This window comes from Chionomys nivalis, chromosome 14 (genome assembly GCF_950005125.1).
Source record: "Chionomys nivalis chromosome 14, mChiNiv1.1, whole genome shotgun sequence".
Lineage (NCBI taxonomy): Eukaryota > Metazoa > Chordata > Mammalia > Rodentia > Cricetidae > Chionomys > Chionomys nivalis.
The window spans coordinates 748,794-762,405 of record NC_080099.1 but is presented as its reverse complement, the minus strand read 5'-3'; the positions used below and the strand labels follow the sequence as shown (position 1 = coordinate 762,405).

General features: G+C 33.5%; 1 protein-coding gene across 1 annotated transcript in view; it reads right to left on the bottom strand.

The window, feature by feature from the left end:
- Dok6 (docking protein 6) overlaps positions 1-13,612 on the bottom strand; it is a 309,821-nt gene that overhangs the window by 121,061 nt on the left and 175,148 nt on the right. The window contains exon 4 of the mRNA XM_057788968.1: positions 12,969-13,088. Coding sequence (XP_057644951.1) covers positions 12,969-13,088 — 120 coding nt within the window. The remainder of the gene's footprint in view (positions 1-12,968; positions 13,089-13,612) is intronic.

Here is a 13,612-nt window from a genome sequence, read left to right as displayed (position 1 = left end):
TAGTTATCAACAGTCTCTCAGGGAGGTGGCATAAGTATATAAGGTGAGTAATTTAAAATATTGTCAAAGAATGTTAGTTTTAAAATTAAAGAGCAAATATGTCCTTTTCTTGGGCCAAGTACCCGTTTTTAGACTTTGATATTCCTCAAAATTACTGTTAGGCAGGTTTCAAAAGAGAATCAGGTTTCATCCATCATCTCTACTAGGCACATCTGAGTTATTCCAGGAGATAATAAAGCTTTCACGTTGAGTTCTACATTTGTTACATTGTTGGTTTGTTAAATGAATTATAATAATGATAAATTAAAACATTAAATTTTAAATGTAAAATTAATATTAAAATGCGGCCAGAGATAAAATAATGATAGAGGAAACAAAGCTTGTAAAACATGCCATGTTCTAGTAGGACAACTAGCAGACTTCCCCACAAAATTATACTCTAATATTTTCTCATTAACACCATCTCAAATAACTTGTGATGAACTTGAAAAGAATAATTTCTTTTTTTTGAAAATCATCAGAGATTTTATTCAAACACAGACCAACTAGATGTTCAAGATCCTACCATCTTTTGCTTCTTTTTCCACTCTCACTGTACAGATATCATTATTACTTTTTAACTATGTGCCAACAATAGCTCCCTAAACCTATATTCTCCCCTCTCTTTCATAAATCAGTTATGAGATTTTCATTTATAAAATCTATTTTTAGTGTCCTTTCTCTAGTTATATCCTTTTTATGGCTCTTTTTGTGCCTGGGATTTACTAACTACTTAGGTATTTTTAGGGTCCAATATGAATGATCTCTTGCTGCTTCCTGTGACTCTTTCCTTTGCATTAATTGGATCATGTTTTACCAACTTTAATTTCTAGACTATACTAGTGAAAAAAATAATTTCACATGCCAACTTGAACAAAAGAAAAAATACCAAATGATATTTTTATGAAAGTTTATCATTTGTCAAGGTAGGAATTTTTATTTAATGTGATCACAATAATAAAAATACTATTAAAGAATACTCGAAAATCCATTTCCAAGTAGCAAAAGAACTAAAAATGAAACCAATTATTATTTTCAGTGATAATTATCTGATAAACAAATAAAATTTTATATGTATTGTCAATGTTGTTGAATGTAGAAAATAGATTTTTAAGTTATACAAATGATTTTCATATTAAATATACTTCCATTTCAAAACTATAGTGTTTAAGAAAATCCCCAAAAATATCATTTATAAATCTACAATTTGTTGAAATTTATGGTTATATATTTGCTGGTATATAAGACCACATAATTTTATTTGAAATGTCCAAATAAGAAGCAAAACTGAATGTTTATTAAAGTAGCCTGTCTAACAAAGATATGTAATGGTGCAGTAGGTATTATAAAGTGGACCAAGATCTATCACTGGTGCACCACCTGGCATTTAGGAGCCCATTCCATAGGGCTGGATGCCTGCTCAGCCTCCATGCAGTAGGGAGGGGCTTGGTCCTGCCTCAACTGAATTTGACAGGCTTTGTTGACTCCCCATGAGAGGCCTTACTTTTTCTGAGGAGTGGATAGGAGGTGGGTTTGGGGGAAGTGCTGGGGGGAGCAGGAGGAGGGTGGTTGGTGTGTAAAATAAATAAAAAATCGAAGAGAGAGAGAGTGAGAGTGAAAAAATTAAACGGATTTGATCTAATGTTTTTGGCCCGATAATGGTAGTTGTTAAGAAGTGTGATCCGGGTGAAGGATCCCTGTCAGATATGCAACAGACCATGCCACTGGTTCACAGAAGGGATGAAGTCTTCCTTCCTCAGCTGGTGGGTTTTTAAACAGGTCTATATAAGACTGAGGTTAACTCATGTATAGCTATTTGTTTCAGCATGGGGGATGGAAAATAAGTGGAGTTTGCCGTTGGAGAAGCAAGAATCAGAGACTCATATAGCAAGTATAAATAAGCAGAATACAGGAAAAATTTTGAGCCAAATTTAATAATACTGTTTTATTATTGTTCACTCTAATAGAAAATATATACCAAGGCAAATAGTAAATTTCCATGAACCTTCTTTCTTTTTTAAAATTAATATTTTATTAATTCTTTTGAGAATTACATACAAATTATTTTCATGGCATTTCTTTACAACTTCTCCCCTTTGCAGGTCTTTCCAGATCCTTATAGACCCTCTTTTTTCATATTTTTTGTTTAATAACTCATTAATTCCAGTTTGTGCTGCTTTTATACTCGGGGAGTGGGACCATCCGTTGGAGTGTTGTTGACTACCAGGAGTTACACATTTAATAAAACTGACTCTTTTCCCAGAAACTCTTCTGTTAGGAGGATCATGAAGCCTTTCTTCTTCCATGCTAAAATGTGGCTTGGTCTGATCTTATGTAATTCTTGTAAGGACTATGACAGCTGATATGAGTTCACAAGTGTAGTAGTTCTCTTTTGTCTACAAGATGCTGTTTTGTGTCAATCATACTGAACAGCTAAGTCTAAACCCCTTGGAGAGGGATGTAATACAGATGCTTCATTGTGGCTATATACTGCACAGTCTTTTATCCACCGTTCTCTAGCCAGTTGTGAGTTTCTGCACTAACCGCTATCTACTGTACAAAGAAATTCCTTTGACGATGTCTGAGAGCTGCACTACACATAGGTAGAGAGATGTAAATTTGGAAGGCAGTTTTATACCATGTCCAAAGCTCAAACTGTTCTTCCTTCTACCTCTTCCCCTCCATATGGTACCATGATAATTGCAATTTTTATAAGAAATATAAAACAAAGATAGAAAATATTAACAGACCAGAAAATAGACACATCGGATTAGTCAAATTTATTGTTATAAATTGTATTTTCAAAAAGATGCTTTTGAAAATTTTAGGTACACAGCATGTTACAAAATCTAGTGTATTTGTCATAGCATGGTGGCTCCATTAGTTTGCCTTTGCTGAAATAAATTTGAAAATGTTCATTGGGTGTCAATGCATTCTCTTTTTTCAAAGAAGGTTCCTTTTATTAGCTGATTGCTGGTAACTTTTATCCACTCTATCCCATCTTCCCCTTTTGTTCAGAGTGGTGGACCTGGATATTATGAAATGTAGCACTAAGTATCCTACCTATCTAGAAGCCAGGAGATGCACTAATATTAAAACTCATCACATTTCTATAGAAATTGGTTAAATCTAACAATAATTTACACCTATGAAGCTTCTTATATTGGCATTATATTTCCCACTTGCAATTTAAATGGTGCTCAGAAACATAAGTTTCATAAAATAAAGCACAACTTAGATCTTAGGTTTTTGACTATTCTTTGTATTAAGTTTCATCTGTAGTTTCTATTCTTCCTAACACTCTGAATTTTAGTTCCATAATTTCCCCCAGACAAAAGCAGAACCCACATTTATTTTTAAGAACTATGTGTTTTATTTACAAAGATAACTAAGAATTATGTACATTTATATAAATAAACTAGTTATGAAATGACTAATTATGACTATGTAACCAGAAAAGTTGATGCTTTTGAATTTTATGAATTTTTTTCTATTAACCTGTGATTATGTGAGGTGAAACTCACTGTTTGTACATCTCTCTTAATAAAATACCTCTAAAGAATTAACAAAGATTATTTTAAAAGAGAACACGTAAGTTAAATTTATTCCTTCAATTAGTTGAAAAACAGATGCTAATTGAGCATGGTGTATTTTTAAAAATAGTTTATTTTCCCCTGCCACTGCTCCAGAACAACTATTATTATCTTCTTCTTATTCCTGATGTTCCCTGCAGCACATGTTCATTTTCTTAGTTCACTGTCGGTCATGAGGATAGATTCATCTTCACACCACTAATGACTTAGTCACTGTGATCTGGTTGTAACATATTATCCTCTTTTCTCTCAGGGGAAGTCAGTGGCTTTGAACTCAACAGATAGCCATTATCACGTCAACATCTTAATTCTTCTGTAACTTCCTTAGGTGGGGATAACTGTCTTGGGAAAGGAAATAGACAAAAGGAGAATGCGTGCTAACTTCTTACTACTATTGAAGGTTTACTTCTGTGTTGCTGTATATCTAATAATGAGCAACTCAGGAATTGACGATCCTTTGGAGGGTAGAATCATCACAACATCCAGAACCTTGCAGCATAGTTCACCCTAATGGGGGTTCTCATTTGCACACAGATTCTGCAGTCCTGACTTGTTCTTTTTCTCTATACTCCCATTCCCTTTCTTCAAAAGATACTTTTCAAGGCTAGGTAAGTGTCCTGTTGTGGATCATATCAAGATGAGTCAAGGGGGGCTAACCGTAAGCATCACTTGTCTTCCAAGAAAACGCATGCTTGATGGATGCAATCAGTGTAGAAATGCGGTTCATTGGATGATCAGCATCCGTGTATTTGAATATCATGAAGAGCTGAATCTCCTTTTAGTCCCCAGAATTTAGATCCACCATGGGGAGAACAGATGTCACTTCAGTTCCAAATACAGGTGCTTTGGAAACGTAGTCTGGCGTTCTGCTCTGTAGGAGCTCTGCATTTCCAGCAATGTCTCCCATTGCCACTGGCATCCCCAAACTCTACAAATGTCTTCTGCCAGTGTGGGTAACGGAGTGCCCACTCTTTCTTATAAAAGCTCTCCATAGGATTGTGTTCAATAATCCTCCAGCCTGTTCCAAATAATTACTTAGTATTTTCTCTTATTAGACACAGCTCTGTGGCTGCCAGATATTTGTGAATCCAGAACTGCCATTCTAGAGTTGTTATTTCAGAATTGTGAGGTACCACTTGCAAACATATTTTTGTAAGAATACAAAACCAATAAATAATTTAGTCAGTACTATCTAAGCAAAGCTTCAGATACTGGCGCAGAATGAACCACTGAGGAAAATGTCAACATGGATCTATAGGAACAACTGAGCAAAAACTTGAGATTTATTACAGATATCCAAAAATTTGGTCCACTCCATTGTGTAATACAAATTGCTTTATTTAAGCTACACGAAGTGCTAAAGATTTAAATGTAACCTCGTCTTACACAGAGGAAATAAACACACTGCTAGCTTCTTCTATTTTACATATTATTTCAAAATTTCTACTGTACAGTGATATTGAAATGGACACCACTTAATTCAGGACCATAAGGAACTGATATGCAATGAGGAATTTTATGATTGTATATCTAGATATATCTTTAAATAATTAGCAGTGAAACAAAACATGACTCATGCTTGTTAAAATTTATAGAACTCTTTAGAAAATGTGATTCTATTCCTACTTTAACTAGAAGTTTATCAAAATTTATTTGATTGTAATGTGGCTAGAAATTGCACATCCTAAATACCTGCATTTTTAATTAATCACTAGCATTTAAAATTCTTACTGAATTTATAATACTGAATTTTCCAAAGCCTGTCTACTGATATAATTTCCAAGTAAATCAAATTTATTTGGTAACTATGGAAAATATTTTAAAAATAAAAAATCAGTTATTGTTATTCATTGTAGAAGTAATTAACTATCATTAGAGTGCACATAAATATGTGAACATAGTCATACAAATTGTTATTATTTTGAATATAAAATATTTAGCATTTTTGTTGCTGTTGTTATAGAATATGCTCTTTCACATGCTATTATTCCCTGAGAATAAAGTTCTCAATAAATGTAATGTTTCACTCTATGGCTATGCTTTAACTTATGTAGTGATTATTCATCTGAAAAATCCTGAAGTTAAAAGAGCTTTTTCTAATATAAAAAATCTGAGAAAAGGACTTCTATCTCAATTCAATAAATAACTCACTTTGTTTTATTTCACTGTTAGGATTTACTTTATGCTTGTATGTAAAGTATAGATGGATTTAAACATCCTTGATTATGATTATCATATACATTGGACATTGAAATATGGATCATTTGGCTAAATGACAAAAAAATTCAAGAATTGCTTGACAGCAGAATTCATATATATATATATATACACACACACACACACACACATATATTCCTATATATGTATATATATTCATTTAAATTACTTGATCAGGTTAATTAAAAGAAAGTTGTTTTTTTTCTTGATTTGTAATTCTGTATATGAAGTCTTTTCATTACCATGTTTATGATAAATATTTTAGCTCATATTTTTATTAACTTTCCCATGTCATTTAATTAAGGGATGTAGAAATTAATTTTAATGTCATTACTTTTTATAAAATTCTCTTGATTTTTGGAGGATTGTTCCATTTGTTGCATATGAATGGAATGTTTATATCTTTTGCTCTGAAAAATACACTGGGGCACAGAATATTGATGTCACCTCAAGATATTTTTCTCGTCCACCATGTTCTAGCTATTCATCACTCACAAGTAAGCACAACTCTGATTTCTAGCACTTGGGATATTTTTGCCTATAATAGTAGGTTCTTGTGAATTGGAAGAAGCCAGCTTTAGCATAGTGCTAATTTCCTCCATCTGTGAATTCCTTTTTTTATTTACTTCACCTAAAAATATTATGGTGATTTTGGCATTCATAAATTTGATTTTTTGATGAATTCTGACTGATTTCTTTTTATAGTCATGCATTAGTGTAAGAAAGAGTTGTCTTTAATTGCACCCATATTAAATCAAATCTTGAGTGTGTTATGAATCAAAGCATGGATAGCATCAGATTCCAACTTGGTGAACCAATGAGTTTTATCATTGTTACTTACAAAACTATGGTGAAAGGTTACTTACTGGAGCAGTAATAACTGAAAGTCAGCTGCATCACCAAAACATACCCTAGAAGGGATGACGGCTCACAAAACCTGGGCACCTGCTTCACACTTCACAGGTTGCAGATATCTTAACAGGTTGGAGAGTGTCTTTCCAAGTGATCCAGTTGATCTAAACATCTCCAGGCAGCTGGTCTGGTCTCGGGGCTTTCTTTGCAGGTTGACTTGTCTGAGAGTCTTCTTTGCAGCTTGGTTACACTGTCAGGGGCACTCCCAGATTGCTTACTCTGTCACAGAGGAGCCTAGTGAATTTTATCATTTTGAAGGACTTCCTGAAACTATTTTGAGCTTTTTACTTTCTTGCTTAACCCTGCAAGATGGATTGTTTCAATCTCAGAGGAAACTATTGTACAACAGAGTCATATGATGTTCTATCCATGCATGTCATCATTCTAGGACAATTTATTGTTTTTAATGTCTTACTATTCTCTAGGTATCTGAAGAAATGCTTGTAATCTGGAGACTAGGAAATCTGAAAATTTTAAAGCTAAAGATGCCTATTTATCATGCTCTATTTCTCTCAGCAACATTGTTGGACGTCAGGGAATAGGTTTGTTAGAGAGGAACACACATGCACGCGCGCACACACACACAGAGACAGAGAGAGAGAGGTCTATTTCAGTCACTGTAAAAGCAGTTGACAGCATGAGATAAGATAATCACAGTAAAGAATTAACAACCACTTTTATCTAGCACCCATATTTTCTTTCACCTTTAAAATTATTTCCATAAATATCTATTCTTAGCTAGCCTAGAAGTAAATAAGATCAAATTGTATGAAGAGTTAGGATAATAGTAGAGGAATAGCAATTTGAAAGCAAAAAAAAAAATGTTGAAGCAGTCAAAACAAAGTAGTTCATCTCTCCTTCATTAAATAGTGTGAGATCACCACAAAATTCATTAAAGTTTTTGTATTTTATATCGAGTCTGCAAGCCTATAGTCCATATTTCTCAGAAGAAAAAGTTCAGTGTATGTAGCGGCCGTTTATACTACGTGACGGTACGGTACTACTCCTGTATTGTGGTGCTTGCTCTACAGAACCATTCATGAGCCTCGGGCAAGGGGCTGGAGATTGAAACACACAGACACACAGAGACAGCACAAAGACACACACCTCTAGTCACTGGTAAAGAACCCCCTTATTGAATAACACCACAGAAGCTTATATACCCAACACAGTCAGGTGGGCCAGCAGGTGAAAACCTCATCTCCTGATCCTCAATCAAGAACAAGGCAACACGTGCTCAGGAAGCAGAGCTGGACACAGCTTTCAGTAGCACAAATCAAAAGGCCAAGGAAAGGTCACTACCAGGAAAGAGCAGCTGGAGGTCAGGCCTACAAATGGTCCTAACAAGTGTAAATCTAAGTATGCAATTGACAATAAAACACATTATATTTAGAAGAATTATATATGACTTAGAATCTAATACCCAAATAATGCGGGCATAAACCACTAAATCTGTAATGGCAAATCTTTCATAAATGATTTATTTTAATCTGAGGAATAGTGACTTCACTTTGACCAAAGGGCCACATGGAAACTCCCAAACACCAAAAGCTACTATCAAGGCTATTGGTTATCCTCTGAAAACTAACTGATGGGAAGTTCTTATTGCTGAAAATAATACTTCCATATCTCATTAAACACAGAGATCTTGAGCTGGTGACTAACTAGAAACTTCACCCCTATTGACTAGTATTCATGGTACTGGAAGGTACTCTGCAGGTTACAAGAGGAAAAAGTTAATAATCCTTAACCCATTTAAAAAACCTAGACTTACAACAATGATCTGCCTGCAAGATATACTGGTGAAATAATGATACAAATGTTACAAGAGTAATCAGTCATTTTGTGATGAGATTTAAGGCCCCATCCATGAAACAAAACCCTGATCTGAAACTGGTAAAGTGGCCAAGAACGTTAGACTAGAGAGGCTATGAGGCTACGAGAAAACCAAATACTATTATTCTGTTAAAGTAGCATAACAATAAAATGACATTTAATGACTGTCTGCTGTACCCATAGATCAGTAACTCAATTAGCTCTCATCAAAGAAGTCTCTTCTTGTAGTAGATGGGAATTAACACAAAGTGTTAAATGTGGAAAATGTTAAAAGTGGAAATGTGCAAAGACTGAGAGACTTTGGAGCATTCATTCCTAAATGGGAATTCTTTAACAAAGACACTCCTCTAAAGTTCAGGGATCTATATCAAATAGGATGCAGAAAGATTGTAAGTGCCAGAGGTGATAGACGACTGAAAATAAAATAAAATTAAAAACAGTGTCTTTCAGGCATAACTTGACCATTTGAATTATGTCACAGTGTTCATATGTCCATAAATATTAAAAATTATTTTTTTCCAAGAAAATCTAACCAGGTACATTAACAACATTTTAGCGAAAGCCCCATGTCCAGGAGGCACTGGCCAACATAAAAAGATCCCACTTGTATATTTGTAGACTTTTGCTTTAGTAGCTTTGTCTTATTGGTCTTTTGTGTGTATGCTTTAGTTTCCACTTATGTGGAGTTTTGTATGTGCATTTCTTGTTTTAGAAAGGAAGGAGGGAAGGAAGAAAGGAAGGAAGGAAGGAAGGAAGGAAGGAAGGAAGGAAGGAAGGAAGGAAGGACATAAAATTGGGTATATACAGATCTAGGAGGAATTTAAGGAGAGGAAAACATGATCAGATTATATTGTATGAGAAAGGTTTTACAATAAGAAACAGGTGCAAAATTAATGACTTCAAGCATGTAATAAGATGTAAATGATTCCATCTATTTCTAAAAGTTTGTTATGCTTGAAAAGTTTGAAGCAATGACTGAAAATAAGTCAAAGAATACCTTTAAAGATGTAAACTGTAAAGACTTCATTTAGCTAACTAAAGCAATAAGTACCTTCATCATAATTTTTCAGTAAAATAAGGGAGTACACTGTCTATGGAACAGTGGCTCAAATACACCATTAAACCTGAAGGAGAGGATCCATGCTGGCTGGAAACATACCTGATTCTTGACAATAATGTTTTTAAGTCTTCTAATATTTATCTCAGGGAAGCTCTCAAGTCATGTTACTATTTATATAGATGAGTCTTACTGAATAGGAGGTGAGAAAACTGGGGAAGACATGCAAAAATTGCTTGTTTGCTAGAGTTATTAATAATTATCTAGCCATAGTAGAGTCTGAAATCTTATTTGGTTGAGTTGTATTTTTTGATTATCCTTATGTAGTATGAATAGCAAATTTCAAATATTTTTGATGCTCTTAATCACTAAGAAGAATGAAAGACAAAGGGATGCATGCAGACTCTAGCACCTTGAACCATGGCTGGCTTGAATGTCTTAGTAATCAAGGGAAATTTCATTCACAGGAAAAGAAAATACTCTCTACCCAAGTAAACACAGAAATGTCTTCATCCATTTTGAAAGAAAGACTATAAATTTAAGAATTAGCTAGGTGATATCAGCCTATTGCGACATCTATGGAGTGTTTTTAATTATAACGTAATTATATAATTTTACTTTTCCTACTTCAGACTATTGCATATACCCTTCCTTGTTCTCTATCAAATTACTGACCTTTTATCATTAATTGTTGTTATAATAATATATATCTTAAATTATTATTATGGTATATGTATGTGATTATTATAAAATGATTAATGCATTTATACTTCAATCAGATTTTTAAAATAAAAAGGTTTTAAAATATTATTTTTAAAATAATATTTTATTTTTAAAATAAAATACAGTTTATGGAATAGATACTTCCTTCAAAAACACCACCAGAAGGTTCATGCTGGCTGGAAACACACCGTAGTCTTGACCATAAAGTTTCATTACCTCCTGTTATTTATCTTAGGGAAACTTGCAAATCACACACACGCATGAACGCACGCACACACTACATACACATACACTTAAACACATGATTCATTTTGCATAACTACTACATAACACTATTACATGTTTTCAGGACTAACCATTTGATTAGTGTACCATTCCCTGAGCATTCCTTAGCTGCTTGTGGAACTTTGTGTAGAGTTGAGGCACTGTGGTCTTTCCTCCTTGCATGTCATTACATCCATTGTTTTTTTTTTTAGTTCATGGTTAACCAGGTTTTTTGGACAGTGTTTTGTCTATCAGGTATATTTTGCTACTTAAATAAACTAAGAGCCACCTTCTGAAGTTCAACAACTGTGTACAGATTTGTGAAATACATAATCAAAATCACATCTACCTATTCCTTTGTTAAGCTTATCAGAAATTCTTTTAAAACAGGCATTTTCAGCTTTGGTAGAATTATAATTTCAAGTTTGTTGTAAAGTTTATACAGGAATTACTTTTGCTTTATTTTTTTCACTCATGCTTCCTTAAAAGAAGAACACTTGTAATTTTTTATAAAGGTCTTGCACATAATTTAAAGTTTGAGTATCTTGGAGTACATATTGAAAATTTTCTTTCAGATTCCAGACAAATCCAGAATATCATCAAATTTGGAACAGAAGTGTAATGCCCTAAAGTATTGCATTATCCATTTGAATGGAAACCAAATGCAAGTGTAGTTATCTGAAGTGAACACAAATAGTTTATACTAGATACTCATGGTTTTTCTATCCACAAGCTTAATTTAATCATCTCCCCTATTTCCTATGCTCTTAAAAAGTCTTTATCAGCCACATTTTGAACGCCTCATACTTTGACTGGGGAGTGCCAGAAGACAATTGAGAAATGAAAATCTTAGTGAGTTTGGAAGAGGATGAGAATATTTTTTAAAAATTACAAGAGTTGCAAAAATTTTTTGATGATTATAAAATCTATCCAAAACGGCAGCATCTGACATATAAATATAAATGTATATTTATATACATTTTTGATCAGTCAGAAAGAAATTATTTGGTTTCTCATTTTAGTTACAAAAACAGTCTTTTTTATAGACTATGAGATAATGATGTTTGTTAACAACATGCAACAACATTATAATCACCAAGGGCTCTCATGACATGCTTTTACCAGGGCGATTAATTTATATGCTACAAATTCTTTTAAAAAGCCAGACCTAGCTTCATCTATGATACTAATTAAACATCATAGAAAATCTTCTACTTTTGTGATTCTAGATTTATTATTAACACAAGCAACAAATTTAGAAATGAAAAAAAATTGTCATTTAGCCAAATGATTCATATTTTAGTGTCCAATATATATAATAATCCTAATCAAGGATGTTTAAAGCTATCTATACCTTATTCACAATAATAAAATAAATCCTAACATTAAAATAAAATGAAATGAGTTATTTATTGAATTGAGATAAGAGTCATTATTTCAGGTTAATTATATTAGAAAAAGCAGTTTTAACTTCAGGATTTTACAAATGAATAATCACCACATAGGCTATAATACTTGTGATAATAATTTTTTCAGTTAGATAAAATGTACTGACGATGAATTAAAAGTCACTGCAAATATAACCTACAATATTCCATTGGACAGTATCTTAGTAGATGAAGCTAGTTTCATTAGCAGTACTAATTAAGACTATGAAACTTGAATTATCATGGGATTGCAGACACCCCTGTGAAATTAAGCAGTTTTGTATTACGTAAACACATAAACTACCTTCCCACCAGTAATATTACTAGCCAAATACTCTAAAGGACTTAATAAAAAGACAATCCAAATTTGTTAATATAACAATTTAATGTATATTAGACATCAAAGAAGGAGATTAAAAATGTTATTCATTCAAAGGCCATATGTACAGAGCATAATACCTACCTAAGTTTTTAGGCATATGGCTTTGTCACTAACAAGAAACCAGGAACTTGGGTTGAATATTAGAACTTTCTCTAGTTGCCACATCACTAAAAATTTCTGAACAACCTGTTGATAAAGTTGTTTTCTTTTTCAATATTTTTAGTAATTCTCTAAGAATCCCATATATTGTGTTTTGATTATATTCACTTCCCTCCCCCATCTCTTCCCAGATTCTATAACCACCAAACTGTGTGTCTTCATTTATTTTTATAACCCACCCATCATTTCCAGCTTGTTCTGCTCATTCTTTTGGATGTGCGACTTTCACAGGAATTTGTTTATGACAAGCAGTCATATCCTTAAACAAAATCTTCAAAGCATGAATGTTCTCAGACATATCTGAACTCCACTCCAGTGTAAGTTCAACTGACACAGTAGGAAAGTAGGTAGTCACTCACCATTCTGTTCCCGCTGCACGCCTGCTGCCAGTAGGTCAGGCTCCCCCAGGCTGATGTCGTTCAGCCTTGTCCCCAGGCATTCCATGCAAAGGTGTTTGCACCACTCCTCAGCCTCCAGCTCTGAAAATGAGCACATATGTCAGGACGGGAAAGGTAGTGGGAAAATGCTTCCTGAACGTCCCCCAAGAAGCAGGAGTAGGACTTGAACAAAGAAAGATATTTTGAAGAATCAGGGAAATAATTTTCCACAATTTTTTCTCATTTATTATTTTATTTTGTGTGTGTGTGTGTGTCCAAAGAAGCCAGAAGAAGGCATCAGATCCTCTAATGCTGAAGTGATAGGCAATTGTAAACTCTCTAATGTGAGTGCTAAGAACGGAACTTAGGTCTTCTGAAAGCAGCATGTGCTCTTAACCTCTGAGTCATTTCTCTAGCATCTACTTCCCATTTTTGATAATACATTTCAGCATGCTTTTTATGTATTAACCATAATCCTACTCATTTTAGAATATTTTAGAATGAATAAAGTTTTTGACAGAAATATATTAGAAAACTAACTTAAATATAAAATAAAAATAAACAAGTGAACCCAACTGAAAGAAAAACTATATTAAGCATGTGAATGTTTTCCTGATTCTGCTTCA